The sequence below is a fragment of the Podarcis bocagei genome (assembly GCF_964188305.1).
Source record: "Podarcis bocagei genome assembly, chromosome: 4".
In the NCBI taxonomy this organism is placed as follows: domain Eukaryota; kingdom Metazoa; phylum Chordata; class Lepidosauria; order Squamata; family Lacertidae; genus Podarcis; species Podarcis bocagei.
In genome coordinates this window covers 69870736-69883265 of record NC_138128.1, presented here as the reverse complement: position 1 = coordinate 69883265, position 12530 = coordinate 69870736, and the positions used below count along the sequence as shown (strand labels likewise).

Below are 12530 nucleotides of genomic sequence, written 5' to 3'. Positions count from 1 at the left end.
GCTAGGTTGCAGGGAATTATAAGATCCCTATTGTGCTGTATTGTTAGTTCTGAATATAGCTGTTTTTCCATTGATCCATTTTTCATATACCTGCATGGCTTGTATGGCATTGGACACTTATTTGCCTGTGATTCTAGCTATGTGAATCACAGGCAAATAAGTTACACAATTTACACAGGAACTGGTAGGCATGGACACATCAGCAGGCTATGTACAGCATTTTGATAATTGGGTGCTTTAACAAAGAAGATGAGTTCATTAAATGATGTGCTCTGCTGCTTATGGATTCATTCAGAATTTGACAGTGGCATGTTTTTAGCATCGCTGTGACTGTAATCTGTACATGTGCAAAATTAATTTGAAGTTAAGAAAAAGGAATCTTTCTGGGGGAAAGGAACGCAGAAGTCCTTCTAACTCTTTCTAGCATTATAAAATGTGCAAAGGCCAGATGTGAAATTAAACCTAAAGCAGAAATAGTTAAATTAATATCTGGTTGTGTGTGTGTGTGTTTAGAAATGGCATCCTCTTGTGATTAATTACCCTTTTTAAAAAAGTAAAAGATCAAAGGTACCTTGGATTTTTGTTAATTAATGCATATCTTGTCCTCTTACACAACTAGAAAGTCATAGTTAATAGCCATGGACTGCAATTGTAGGCAATAAATTGCTAGCTAAAGAGTGCAATCAATAGCTATTAAGTATTGCCTGTGGGCACATTTAACAGGTGTTCAAGCATTTTATGTCAAGTAAAGGAAAATAGTCACATCTTTCAAATGCATTGAAACAGCAAAGTAAACCCTAGGCTCCATTTTGGGAAATTGGTCTGTTGTTAAGGAACACTAACTTTCTGTTAAGGGCTTTATTTCTTGCAGAAAAAGTGAAATACCAAAGGTCACAGTGTTCAGTTGATGTTGTTGCAACATGACCTTTCTTTCTATAAGCATGATCCAGTGCACAGATTTCTAATTCACAAGAATGATCTTGACTGACCAGAATGTTCTCCTCTCTGCTCTGTTCCTATTTCCAGGCATGTGCCATATAGGGTAAGATAAAACTGTGGCTGAGAAATTAGTTGTACATAACAGTTAAGGAGACAGTTTGAGTGAAGACAGATGTTAACCTTTCAAAAGGAGAGAAGCACTTTGCTTTTACTATCCTTAAAGTGTGTGTGTGTGTGTGCGTGTGTGTGTGTGTGTGTTCTGCTGTCAGTTCTGTCTGTGTAGTTTTGTAAACAGTTTGAAATCTTACTAAATTTCCTTCTGCAATGTGAAGTGTGAGTGTTTATACACAGAAACGTGTATGTGCCTATTTAAACAATATTTTAAAGTTAATCAACCTACTTGGCACACAATGAAGTGGACAAGATTGACTTCCTCAGCATGGGAAACAAATTGTTATTTCACCATTCATCTTGCCTGCATGTACATCTGTGGTATAAACTATGAAGCTGTGTTCACACCACAGCTAAAAAAATGCAGTAAACATTGACAGCTTGACTTTACATGGTGGCCAAAAATATGAAAAGTAATGGCTGGGAACTATTTTTCTGTAGCAGCCAGACAGCAATCCATGCTTTCTAAAGAAGATGATTTTGTAAATACGAGACCCTTGTATTGCCTATGTATAAAGGTAGCCTTGATGTCAGTATCCTAAGAGAGCTCATGTATTTTTCTCTTGCTGGTTAAGGTTTCCTCTGGATAAGCACCACGGTGGTTCAAGAAAAGCTAGTTTTTCATTAAACACTAATGTTATCTATTAACCCAACAGCTTAACTATGCTTTCTTATTTATTTATTTTTTTAAAGTAATATTTATTGAAATTTTACAAACAATAAAAAAGTTTCAAAGTTTAAACATAAAAAATAAAAACAAAAATAACCCTAATAGAAGAAAAAAGAACTACAAAGATACAAAAACAAAACACATGAAAAATACAAAATAGAAAACAGTTAGCAAAAAGAAAAAAAGGGAAAAAAAATCAATATTTTCATATCTTATACTTCATTTACTAGTTTCCTGACCTCCTCACACCTCCCTTTTTGTATTCCAGTTCAGATATTTAATTCAGCAAGCCCTTACCCTCTATCATTTATCCTTGCTCAACATCTTAACCTATTATAAATATATATTTTCCACCACTATAAATCCATATTTACATATTCTTGTTAATCTTTTTACCAATACCACTTATTTTCAATCCAACATCCCTTTAACATTCATTAATTTTACAGTATTTCTGCAAGTAGTCTTTAAATTTCTTCCAGTCTTCTTCCACCACCTCTTCTCCCTGATCTCGGATTCTGCCAGTCATTTCTGCCAGTTCCATGTAGTCCATCACCTTCATCTGCCATTCTTCCAGTGTGGGTAAATCTTGTGTCTTCCAATACTTTGCAATCAATATTCTTGCTGCTGTTGTTGCATACATAAAAAAAGTTCTGACCTTCTTTGGCACCAATTGGCCAACTATGCCCAAGAGGAAGGCCTCTGGTTTCTTCAGGAAGGTATATTTAAATACCTTTTTCATTTCATTATAGATCATTTCCCAGAAAGGCTTTCTGGGATATGCTTTCTTATTTATTACCAAGAAACCATGATCCATGTTTAACTGTGGATTGTGTTACATTTGAACCCCGTACCCTTACTTAATCATCATTTGTATGGCCATCCCACCCCAGACACAGCGGGGAAACAAACCAAAGTTTTGAGAAACAAACCATGGTTTGCTTGATTTATCTGTGACACAACTCATGGTGAACTCATAGTTCAACAAACCATGGCTTAGCATTGTGTGAGAACCAAGCCAATATCTTTCCATCCATTTCAGCTCTTTCCTGTTCATTTTCTGTGTGGGCCCCACTTGAGTATAATGATCCCAAGAACATCTTTTGCTCTCACAAACCAAAGCATTTTCACTAGCAGGACTTTCTCTTTAGAATGCTCAAAAAGGCACAACAAATCAAAGTCTTCTTCCTTAGAGGATTCTGTACAATAATACTTCTTTTCTCCTTCTTTCAAAGTCAAATAACTGAATCTCAGGACACCTCCCTAAGGGAGTTTAATACAGAAGACATGAGGCATGTAATCATAGCAAGATTCTGCATCAACTGCTACAGTAAAGGAAGACTTTCTTCTGACCTTCACAAAGAAGTTTTAAAAAAGTTTTTTCAGCTCTTACTATTATCAAAAGAAAGGAAGGGGCTGCTGAATAAATTCTTAATGGTAAACAGCCCCCAGCAAAATCATTTTTAACAAATACAGTCATACCTCGGGTTACAGCCGCTTCAGGTTGCGTTTTTTCGGGTTACGGACCACCACAATCCAGAAGTACCGGAACGGGTTACTTCCAGATTTCAGCAGTTGCGCATGCGCAGAAGCACTAAATCGCCTTTTGCGCATGCTCAGAAATGCCAGATCGCAACACGTGTGTGCGCAGACGCACAGATGCGGGTTGCAAACGCTGCGGGTTGCAAACGTGCATCCCACACGGATCACGTTTGCAACCCGAGCGTCCACTGTAGTATAAATTTATCATAAAAATTTAAGAATTCTTACACCTTCATTTTTCTTTCTTTCTTTTCTTATTTATTTATTTAGCAGCACATCCCACCTTTTCACTGTCTTTCGGCGTACAGAATAACCTTTCCATATCTAATTCATCTTGGCAACTATGCTGTAATACTTGATTGTTAAAGAGCTATTTAAAGAGTGCAGTTTGAACCCCTAGTCTTTTGATTCTGAAGAATTTCTGACAAAAATATTGACTTCTAGCTTTCATTTTGAATCCTTGCAAGGACTACACAAGGATGCATTGCACCTGATGACATTAAGTCCATCAGAATGAAGTTTGACATTTATCTTTAAGGATAATAGGCCATGTCAGTGGTTCATTGTAATAATACCTAAACTCCCTTGTCATCTTTTTTTTGAGGTAAATATCACCGAAAAGGTCAAAACTTCATGAACCAATATGACAAATGTAAGGAGGGGGCATAGGAAAAGACACACAATCCCACTGAACATACCTTGCAAATAATATTGCACAGAAGAAAAAGAAACAATTTAAATTGGCCTTCTGGAAGCACTGAATGTTGGCAGCTCAGCCTATTGCAGATGTTTTACTGACGTGGTACAGCACACACAAGCACAAAGGCATGCAAAGGTGAAATGCTATAAATTAAAATATGTCAGCTAAACTTTACAGAGCTCTAAAACAGAATGATTTTATTCTCTGGTGCTCAATGGAACAGAGAGTGAACATTAGGACCACTTTTCTTCTTAGATTCATGAATGGAAGTCACTGCAGTGTGGCTCTTTACCACACTAGGAAAGGAATATCCAAAGCCCCAGACCACAGGAGAGAAGTCTGTTCCTCCTCTGTGCTTGTGGGTCCCCAATTTACAATCATCTGATAAGTGGGAAATCCTTGAAGTTACACATATCCTGTCTCCATACCTGTGACCAGCAGATCACATGCATTCATTGCCAAATGCAACATCCAGCTTCAAATAGCACCCATCTCAGAGGAGTACACATTTGCACTCCTGACATTCCTGCAGAGTCTGTTATTTAAGAGCTTGATGGGCAGGGCATGGAAACTGTTGGGACAACTTTGTTGTTTCCATCCAGGTCTGAACATCTTGGTTGATGCCTGAATTTCTGAATTGTGGCTCCTGAACTGTGGCCGTTGCCTAGCCTATATATGCCTGGATAAAGATCTTCTGTTACACATAAGAGCCTCTGTTGACATATGTTGAGCATGAGACATGACAGTGTGTTATAATGTACACATTCTTCATACTTAGGGAGGTTGGAATGGGACTATGACTGAAGGAGACAGATTACTACTACCACTTTTTTATAAAAAAGCAAATATATTCTTAAGAAGGCCAAGACATGTTTGTGAGTTGAGGCCCCGTCCCCCACTTTCTGATGAAATAAGACACATGGACGCCAGTATTTTAGGTTAATGGGCTAAAAATGGCCACACCTTTATTGGTTACAGAATGTGAGTAGTATTGGCTTAGGGCCTAGACACTGGATCTGAACAGACTATACTTGACTCCTGCCCACCCTGCAGGAAGTCATACAAGGGTTAACAACCTGTAGAGGGAACATGTTGGTGGAAATGAACTGGAAACTCCCCTAGAGTCACCGGAGGGTCGTGCCATGGCCCTAGCCACCACCTGGGCTTCGGACAGGAACCATGACCACCGGATTCCTTTAATGGAATACCCTTCAAGGGGATGGGTAGGTGATGGCCACAACCTCCCCTCCAACACACAATGCATTTCCCAATGCCTAACCACCAAACCTTACAAAGTTGTGGCGATTTGCTACGAGGTAGGCAAAAAAACCAAGTGGCTGGTGCCAATCTGCCAAGTGGAAAAAAAATTCTACCAGGCCCCTTCAACAGGTGACCAACCGAGTTCCATAGCAAGGTGAGGTGTTGAATGTATGAGAATAGAGGGAGGGAGGGAGGGAGGGAGGGAGGGAGGGAGGGAGATCCATGTGTGCAGGAAACAAACAGGCTGAGCCACAGTCCTGTGTTTGCTTAAGAGCAGCAAACCACGCCCCCTAGCCAGCCGCATTGGCTGGCAGGAAGCGAGACCCACTCACAACCCCTCCCCTCGGCGATGCTGAGGAGCTGGGCAACCTTAGGAGCAGGGCCACCTGCATAGGCCCACTGTCCCTTTGTAGAAATGGAGCCCCTCTGTGCAATTAATGCAAGATTCTGGCTTAATAATTGACCTTTACAGAAACAGGAAAAGCACTTGAGGTAAAATACACAGGGCAAACACAGCCACATATTAGCTTTTATCCTTTTTACCCATTCAGTTCCATATGTTTCGACAGAAGTTTCTTAAGGGACTAACAGTATGTTTTCATTGAAGTGATGTATTGTTCTTTGAACCTGATTGCATTAGTTAACTCAAGGAAGTTAAATCGATAAGGCACAATTACTATAAGGTTACAAAGAACATGAATTTTGGTGTTTCTCTATTCACTTCCTTCAAATTCTCCATATTGAATGCAAAAGCACCTTCCTAATTGATATTGATTTCTCAATCCATAGAATTCAGCAATGTCAGAACAGGAGTTACAGAGATGTTACTAAAAAAAGAAAGTGCTAAAAACAGGTTAGGATCAAAGAAGGGTTTTTACACGCACTCCCCCAAAAATCCATTTTGAATTTTTAAAGACTTCATCTTAGAAAAGTGGACATGGAAGGAATCTAGCCTGCAGGTCTTGAAAATAACAAGGTAGAAAATTGTTTGTACTGTATTTGAGTTTGTCAAACGTACCTTGCTCACCAATTGCATCAATAACGTATTGTTATCATTACTTGAATTTTGGTGTCATGCAGACCAATGCAGATGCCAGATAAATGAGAAAAGTTTAATTGAAAACCAGTTCAATCTGTTGGATTACAATTAAATTTATGATTCTTATCCTGTCGTCCATAACTTCACTATAGTTTCTGCTATCAGATTTCAGTCTGCACCCAACTGCAGCCCAAATGCTTCTATATGGGAAAATCAGTCACAAAATAATTCTGTGGCTCTGCATTTCCAAATATCTTACTAAGCATTAAGTAGCAAACATTTCTGCTGTTCTTTAATGAAAAGCATGTCACTCCAACTTGGAATTCAAATGTGAAAATTTCACTTTTTAAATACCTGTATTTTTCGCTCTATAAGACGCACTTTCCCCCTCCTAAAAAGTAAGGGGAAATGTGTGTGCATCTTACGGAGCGAATGCAGGCTGTGCAGCTATCCCTGAAGCCAGGAGAGCAAGAGGGATCAGTGCCTCTTGCTCTCCTGGCTTCAGGGATAGCCGCGCAAAGCCTCTTCAGGGCAATGGGAAGAACGCTCCCCTTCCCCTGAAGAGGCTTAGCACAGCTATCCCTGAAGCCGTGGAGAGGCGCTGCACAGAGAGGGAGAGAATATTATTTTTCTTGTTCTCCTCTAAAACTAGGTGCGTCTTATGGTCGGGTGCATCTTATGGAGTGAAAAATATGGTACCTTTTTTAGGTGCACTACTAGCAAAGGCTGTAGCTCTTTTCACACATTAATTGTGTGCATGGCAAACAAGGATACAAAAGATAGAAAAGGGCAACCCAGTCAATCAATGGGGATAGAGCAAATACCCTATGAAAAAGGTTACAATGCAGGGTACTCACTTGACCTCTGTTTGCTTTGCATGGCTCCTGCTTACCAGGAGGTAAAGGGGGATTAGGTAGAGGCTAGAAAGGTGCAAACACACCAGCAGAAGCCCAATATTCAGAGGAAGGATGACTGAGTTGGTGTTAACATGCTTACGGAAGCAGAATGGATCCCTGTATCCCTGTTGGAGGAGCACACTTTATCCTGGATATAATCACAAGGAGACTCTGCTCTTAAGAAAAGAAAAGGCTGTGTTTATTGCAGGAAGTACATACTTGAAAGCAAAGATCCTAGTTCTAACTAAGGTGGAGATGTGAAGAGCCATGCATGCCCTTTCATCTCAGCAAGTTGTCTCCTCTCCCAAGGAAAGGCTGAAGAAGGAAATGAGGCCAACAACTCTGAGAGTATTGGTCTAAGGGAAGATCAATAGGTTAAGTCTAGAAAGAAAGTCTAGGAAGGTTCCTCTCTATCTAGCCTTCCTGTGCAAGTATATCAGCGTACGGTGAAATTTCATCCCAACATACTGAAGCTGAGTTAGAGTACTGGAGTTATCTTAGAGCCAATTCTCTCTTTATATTTTGTATTGTCATCAGATGTATGATCTGAGTATAAAAAGTAAAATGAAAATCGGTTCTAAGAACAAGAGCAATGGGATAATCCATCCATGCTTGCCATGGACATTTACAGAATGATCAGGGCTCATATTTGACCTGATTTGAAAAGATTCATATAGCCCTTAGGCCTATGATGTCCTGCAAAATGGTGGAGAAAGGTAAATTGATTTCAGCATTTTCCTTTCCTTTCAAACTGATCTAACTGAATAATAGCTTCATGTTCAAAGGTGCAGGGAGCAGCATTTTATTGCCAAGCACATTTATTTGTGACAGCAGAGACATTTTAGAGAGAAGCTTCTCAGGGCGTGCGTCTCCATTGCATGGCCCTTTTGCAAAGACTAGCAACTACATTATTCTTTCTAGCTCAGCCTTAGTCCTGAGCTTACTTCTTTTGGCAAGTTTATCCAGCCTCTTTTGTGCAGAAATCTTTTGTGCAGAGGACAGGAGTAATCATAGATGTGCTTAAAGCATTTAATCAATGGCATAGATTGCCCACCAACATTTTCTGCAATAAGGCTGAGGGGGATCTTATATGGCTGTGAGAATATTGGAATTCCTTCCACAAGCAATCAGGCAGACCCATGTGGGAAAGGGATTAAAATGTTTACATATTCACTTGTAGCAGCAAATTTAGGCAGCAATCATGCCACTGTTCTAATGTTTGATTCAAGCCATTATTGTTGCTTTATTCTGTATGCTTAATTTTTTCTTTATTTCATGTCAGGCAACTGCTGGAATTACATGATCCTAGTCATACATAGCTTCCAGTTTCTTCTTGTCTCCCAGTCAAGGAGAAAAAATCTTGTATATATTATTTCAGTAGAGCACTGAGAACGTGACAATAAGAAAGAGCAATCTGTTTTGCCCAATTTTGCAGGCCCCCTCCTGTGAGTGAAGGTGCACCCAAAGGAACTCACGTTGTTGTTGTAACTGCTGCTGCTTTGAATCAGACGATTATCTATTCCATTGTTTCAGGAAATGAAGACGGTAAGTAATACTGTCCCAGGTGGTCTAGTACGATACATGAATAAAAAGTACTTTTAAGGGAGAGGGGAGGAAACAAATGTCACTAATTTTTCTTTTCTTTGCTGTATTCCAGATGTGTTTGCTATTAATAACAGAACAGGTGTCATCTCCGTCAAAAACCCACTGGATTATGAAACTGTGAAAAGCTATTTACTTCGAGTGCAAGCAGACTCACTACAAGTGGTCCGCTCCAATTTACCTGTGCCATCCAAAAGCAAGTTACTTTCACCTTTTTTATTATTTCTTTGTGCATTTGGATATTTGAGCAAAAAGTCATCTTGCTCTCCCCCTCATCACCTCCCCCACCACTGCACACATTACCTTAAGAATTAATCTGCCACTTTTTTACATTGTTAGTTAATTCCTTCATGTGCTAAATTTGCCTAGCAGTTTCAGATATAGTAGTACAAAGAGAGCCTCAAGCCACTGCAACTTAATTCTACTGTAAGAATATCTAGGACTCTTACTGATTTGGCTCTTACTGTGTGCTAACAATATGCCGTGTGTTGTTTGAAAATGTAATGACTGAATACTGCTGTCCTGGTGCATCGCCAACAGCTCTCTGGATGGCTTGCTGGTTGTAGGATGTAGGGTGGCTTCTGCACTGCCAAACATTTCATCCCTGCCCAGCCTCCTCCACATGTCAGTCTTTCTGAAGATTCAACACAGTTTGGTAAGACCATCACCACTACTACCATCATCAGGGTGACACAGAATGCCTCTCTTCCATGGAGTTGTAGTAGCATATGGCCAATAAAAGGCTATACAGCTATATACATAAGCAGTGGTGGCTGCTACCCATTGGGGTTGGTAGGTTGGAAGGCAGGGAGGCCAACAGTAGGTGGAGCCAGAGCCCCCTTGCCCTCATCATCTTCCCTGCTGAGTTCTATAAGGCTAATGCTGAGACTAAAGAGGCTGACAGCTTCATCCTCTTGTCTGGTTGTAATTAAGAAGGTGGATGGGGTGTGGCTGAGAGCTGTAGTTGGTGGGGCAGTGTCCTATCCATACTAATGGACCAGACTCCACTGCACATAAGGGATGGGTTGTGCTTACTTTTTAAAAAATGTAATGTTGTGTTTTTCTCTGAGGAAAATCCTGCACAGTATATATGACCAAAGTAAGTGTGTGTGTGTGTGTGTGCGCGCACACACACACACACACGCACGCACACACTATATTCTGTTTCCTATCTTTCATTTTAAAGGAAACACTTATGTGTTTCATACATTCTCCTGTACCAATTTACACTCAGCTTCTGAAACCTGAAGCAATCTTGAGTTAGCAACTTTTCTAAAAGTTTCTTAGTACAAGAAACAAGTATTTAAATGAAAAGGGTGAATCATAATTAAAACTGGAAGATTTGGTCAAATAATATAGCAATAAGTTCTGCATGAATACTTTATGAAAGAGTGTCTCCTGGTATGCAGTCAGCAAAGAATGGAAGTCTTTTAAACTTTTCAATAAGCATAATTAAATGTTCATGAAGCTAAATAAGAACAATACATTAATTGGTATCTTAAATTGATTAAAATTTATGGCCATTTAATTTATGAATATCTACTTGCTTCATCCCAATTAATTAAAGTTAATGGATTTAAGTAATAGAACAAGGAGATCATCTTCAAGTTTTAATTTGGTTGGATGGGCTTCCTCTGTTCTTCTACAGCAGTGGGGTGGAATGCGTAGCCCTCAATATATTACTGGACTCTAAACTCCAGTCGGCTACAATCAGCATGACCACTGGTCAGAGATGATGGGTGTTGTAGTCTAGCAGCATCTGAAGGGCCGCAGGTTAAACAAAGGAAATAATGCACATTTCTGCTTTTCTGAAAACATTTACCTCTCTGCAGACACAGTTTTCTGTGTGGTTTTTCTTCTTCTTTTGGTGTATTTTAAATACAAGTCGTAAGTTGTGATACGAAATGTTTTGTAATGCCACATCTGCCTTCCAGACTACAGAAGTGAACTGTAATCAAATCTTGGAATAATACATTTACTATGGCAGAATGGGATAGCTATTGACATGGTGGACTATTGCTCCATTATAAGGACATCGTGCAATTAACTGAAGGGGCCACAGTTCACTAGGAGAGGACACGTTTTCTATGCAAAAGGTCCCAGGTTCAATCCCTGACATCTTTAAGTGGGGCTGGAGAAGACCTTTGGCTGAAGTTCTGGACAGTTGCTGCCAGTAGATAATGCTGAAGTAGATGGGGACTGGTGGCCTGTCTCAGTACACGGCAGTTTTGTAGGTCCCTGAAAAGTGGCAAAAAAGATTGCTCCATTTCAGAGCAATGATGTTTCCATCATAAGATATGCTGCTAGTTGGATAGGAATGTTGGGGAAAACTCTAAGGGGCACAGCATGTCTCATAAGCAATTGTTTGAATTAATCCAGCCTTCCCATTTGTCTCTGAGCCATAATAACCATGAACCAAAATACTGGGAGTCACGGCAACATGTCTTCTGAGAACATCAAAACACTTGGCTAATCAGACTTCCAAATAATAATGAATTGCAGGGCAATTAAAATAAATTTTGTGATGAAGACAACTTGAATGTTATTGATTCCATTTTATGTTTTTGCTTCAGGGCATATCCTTGTAATGTTTCTCATTTTCATAGGCAGTATGCCAGAAATGATCCCAAAGACTGATGTGAGCGAGTGCACCTCTTATTAAAATTAGCATTCACAGAAAATATCACTCATCGCACACAGCTGCTAGCTCTTCCATAGCAAAGAAAGTCTGTGTTATTTCCTTGGGTGTCCTGAAAGGCCCCAGTGGTTAAATAGCTTAAGATTCCTCCAGCCCACAGAGCTTAGAAAATGGAAGGCCATATATATATATATATATATATATATATATATATATATATATATATATATATATATATATATTAAGTAAAGCACTATTTTGAAGTATTTTTTTCCTTATTCAGCCAGTTTTAGAAAGTAAAACAATAACAGTTTTCTTTCAGTCAGTGGCTGTCTGCCAAAACAGCCTCAGCTCTGCACTTTTAGTAGGGAAAAATCTCTCAGCTTCAATATTTCTTTTCCTTTTCCATTTTAATTCCAATACCTCTTTATCAGTAAAATGATAACAGCAACATCTATATGCATTTTATGGTTCTATTTTTTGTTTTATAATTTCCATTGTTCTGCTACCTTTTGTTTTCCAGTACTGTTTCAGATTGTGAACATGGCTTTTTGAGGCTATTTATTCCCAGAGGCTCAATGTTAAAAATCAGTACATATTGCTTATAAAGTATGGCTCCCTTAAACAAACACTTGTTGGGTCCATGGGGTGTTTGTCACTTTCATTTCTTCATTCACCAGAGTCAAGATGAATGCAATATTATTGACAACTATGAAGCATGTAAATGCTTTAAAGATGATGTGATGTTTGTGAACCGTCCACCAGCCCTGTATCACTTTCTTTCATTTCCCCACCTATTTTAGAAATTCATATATGGTGTGTTGAATGATCGGCAGAGTTTATCATCATATGAGCCAAGTTCTATTCTTGATGTGTCTTTACAGAAGCCGTCAAAAGTGTATGACACAAGAGTTCTCCTTATCATATATAAATAGCTGCTTCTTTCATTCATATATATATATATATATATATATATATATATATGCAGGTTTTGGTGTCTTCGGGTGTCTTCCCGTGTAAGAGTTGGGGTGTCTAGGCGACGTTTCGACGAGGTCTCACTCGTCATCTTCAGG

The 12530-nt window shown here is 39.3% G+C and overlaps 1 protein-coding gene across 18 annotated transcripts in view; it reads left to right on the top strand.

Annotated features, from left to right (window-relative positions):
- The window catches only part of PCDH15 (protocadherin related 15), a 678468-nt gene that overhangs the window by 584298 nt on the left and 81640 nt on the right, over positions 1-12530 (top strand). For all 18 annotated transcript variants that reach the window (XM_081189558.1, XM_081189550.1, XM_081189563.1 and 15 more), the window contains 2 exons: positions 8653-8762; positions 8875-9015. In XM_081189558.1, the coding sequence (XP_081045684.1) occupies positions 8653-8762; positions 8875-9015 (251 nt within the window). The remainder of the gene's footprint in view (positions 1-8652; positions 8763-8874; positions 9016-12530) is intronic.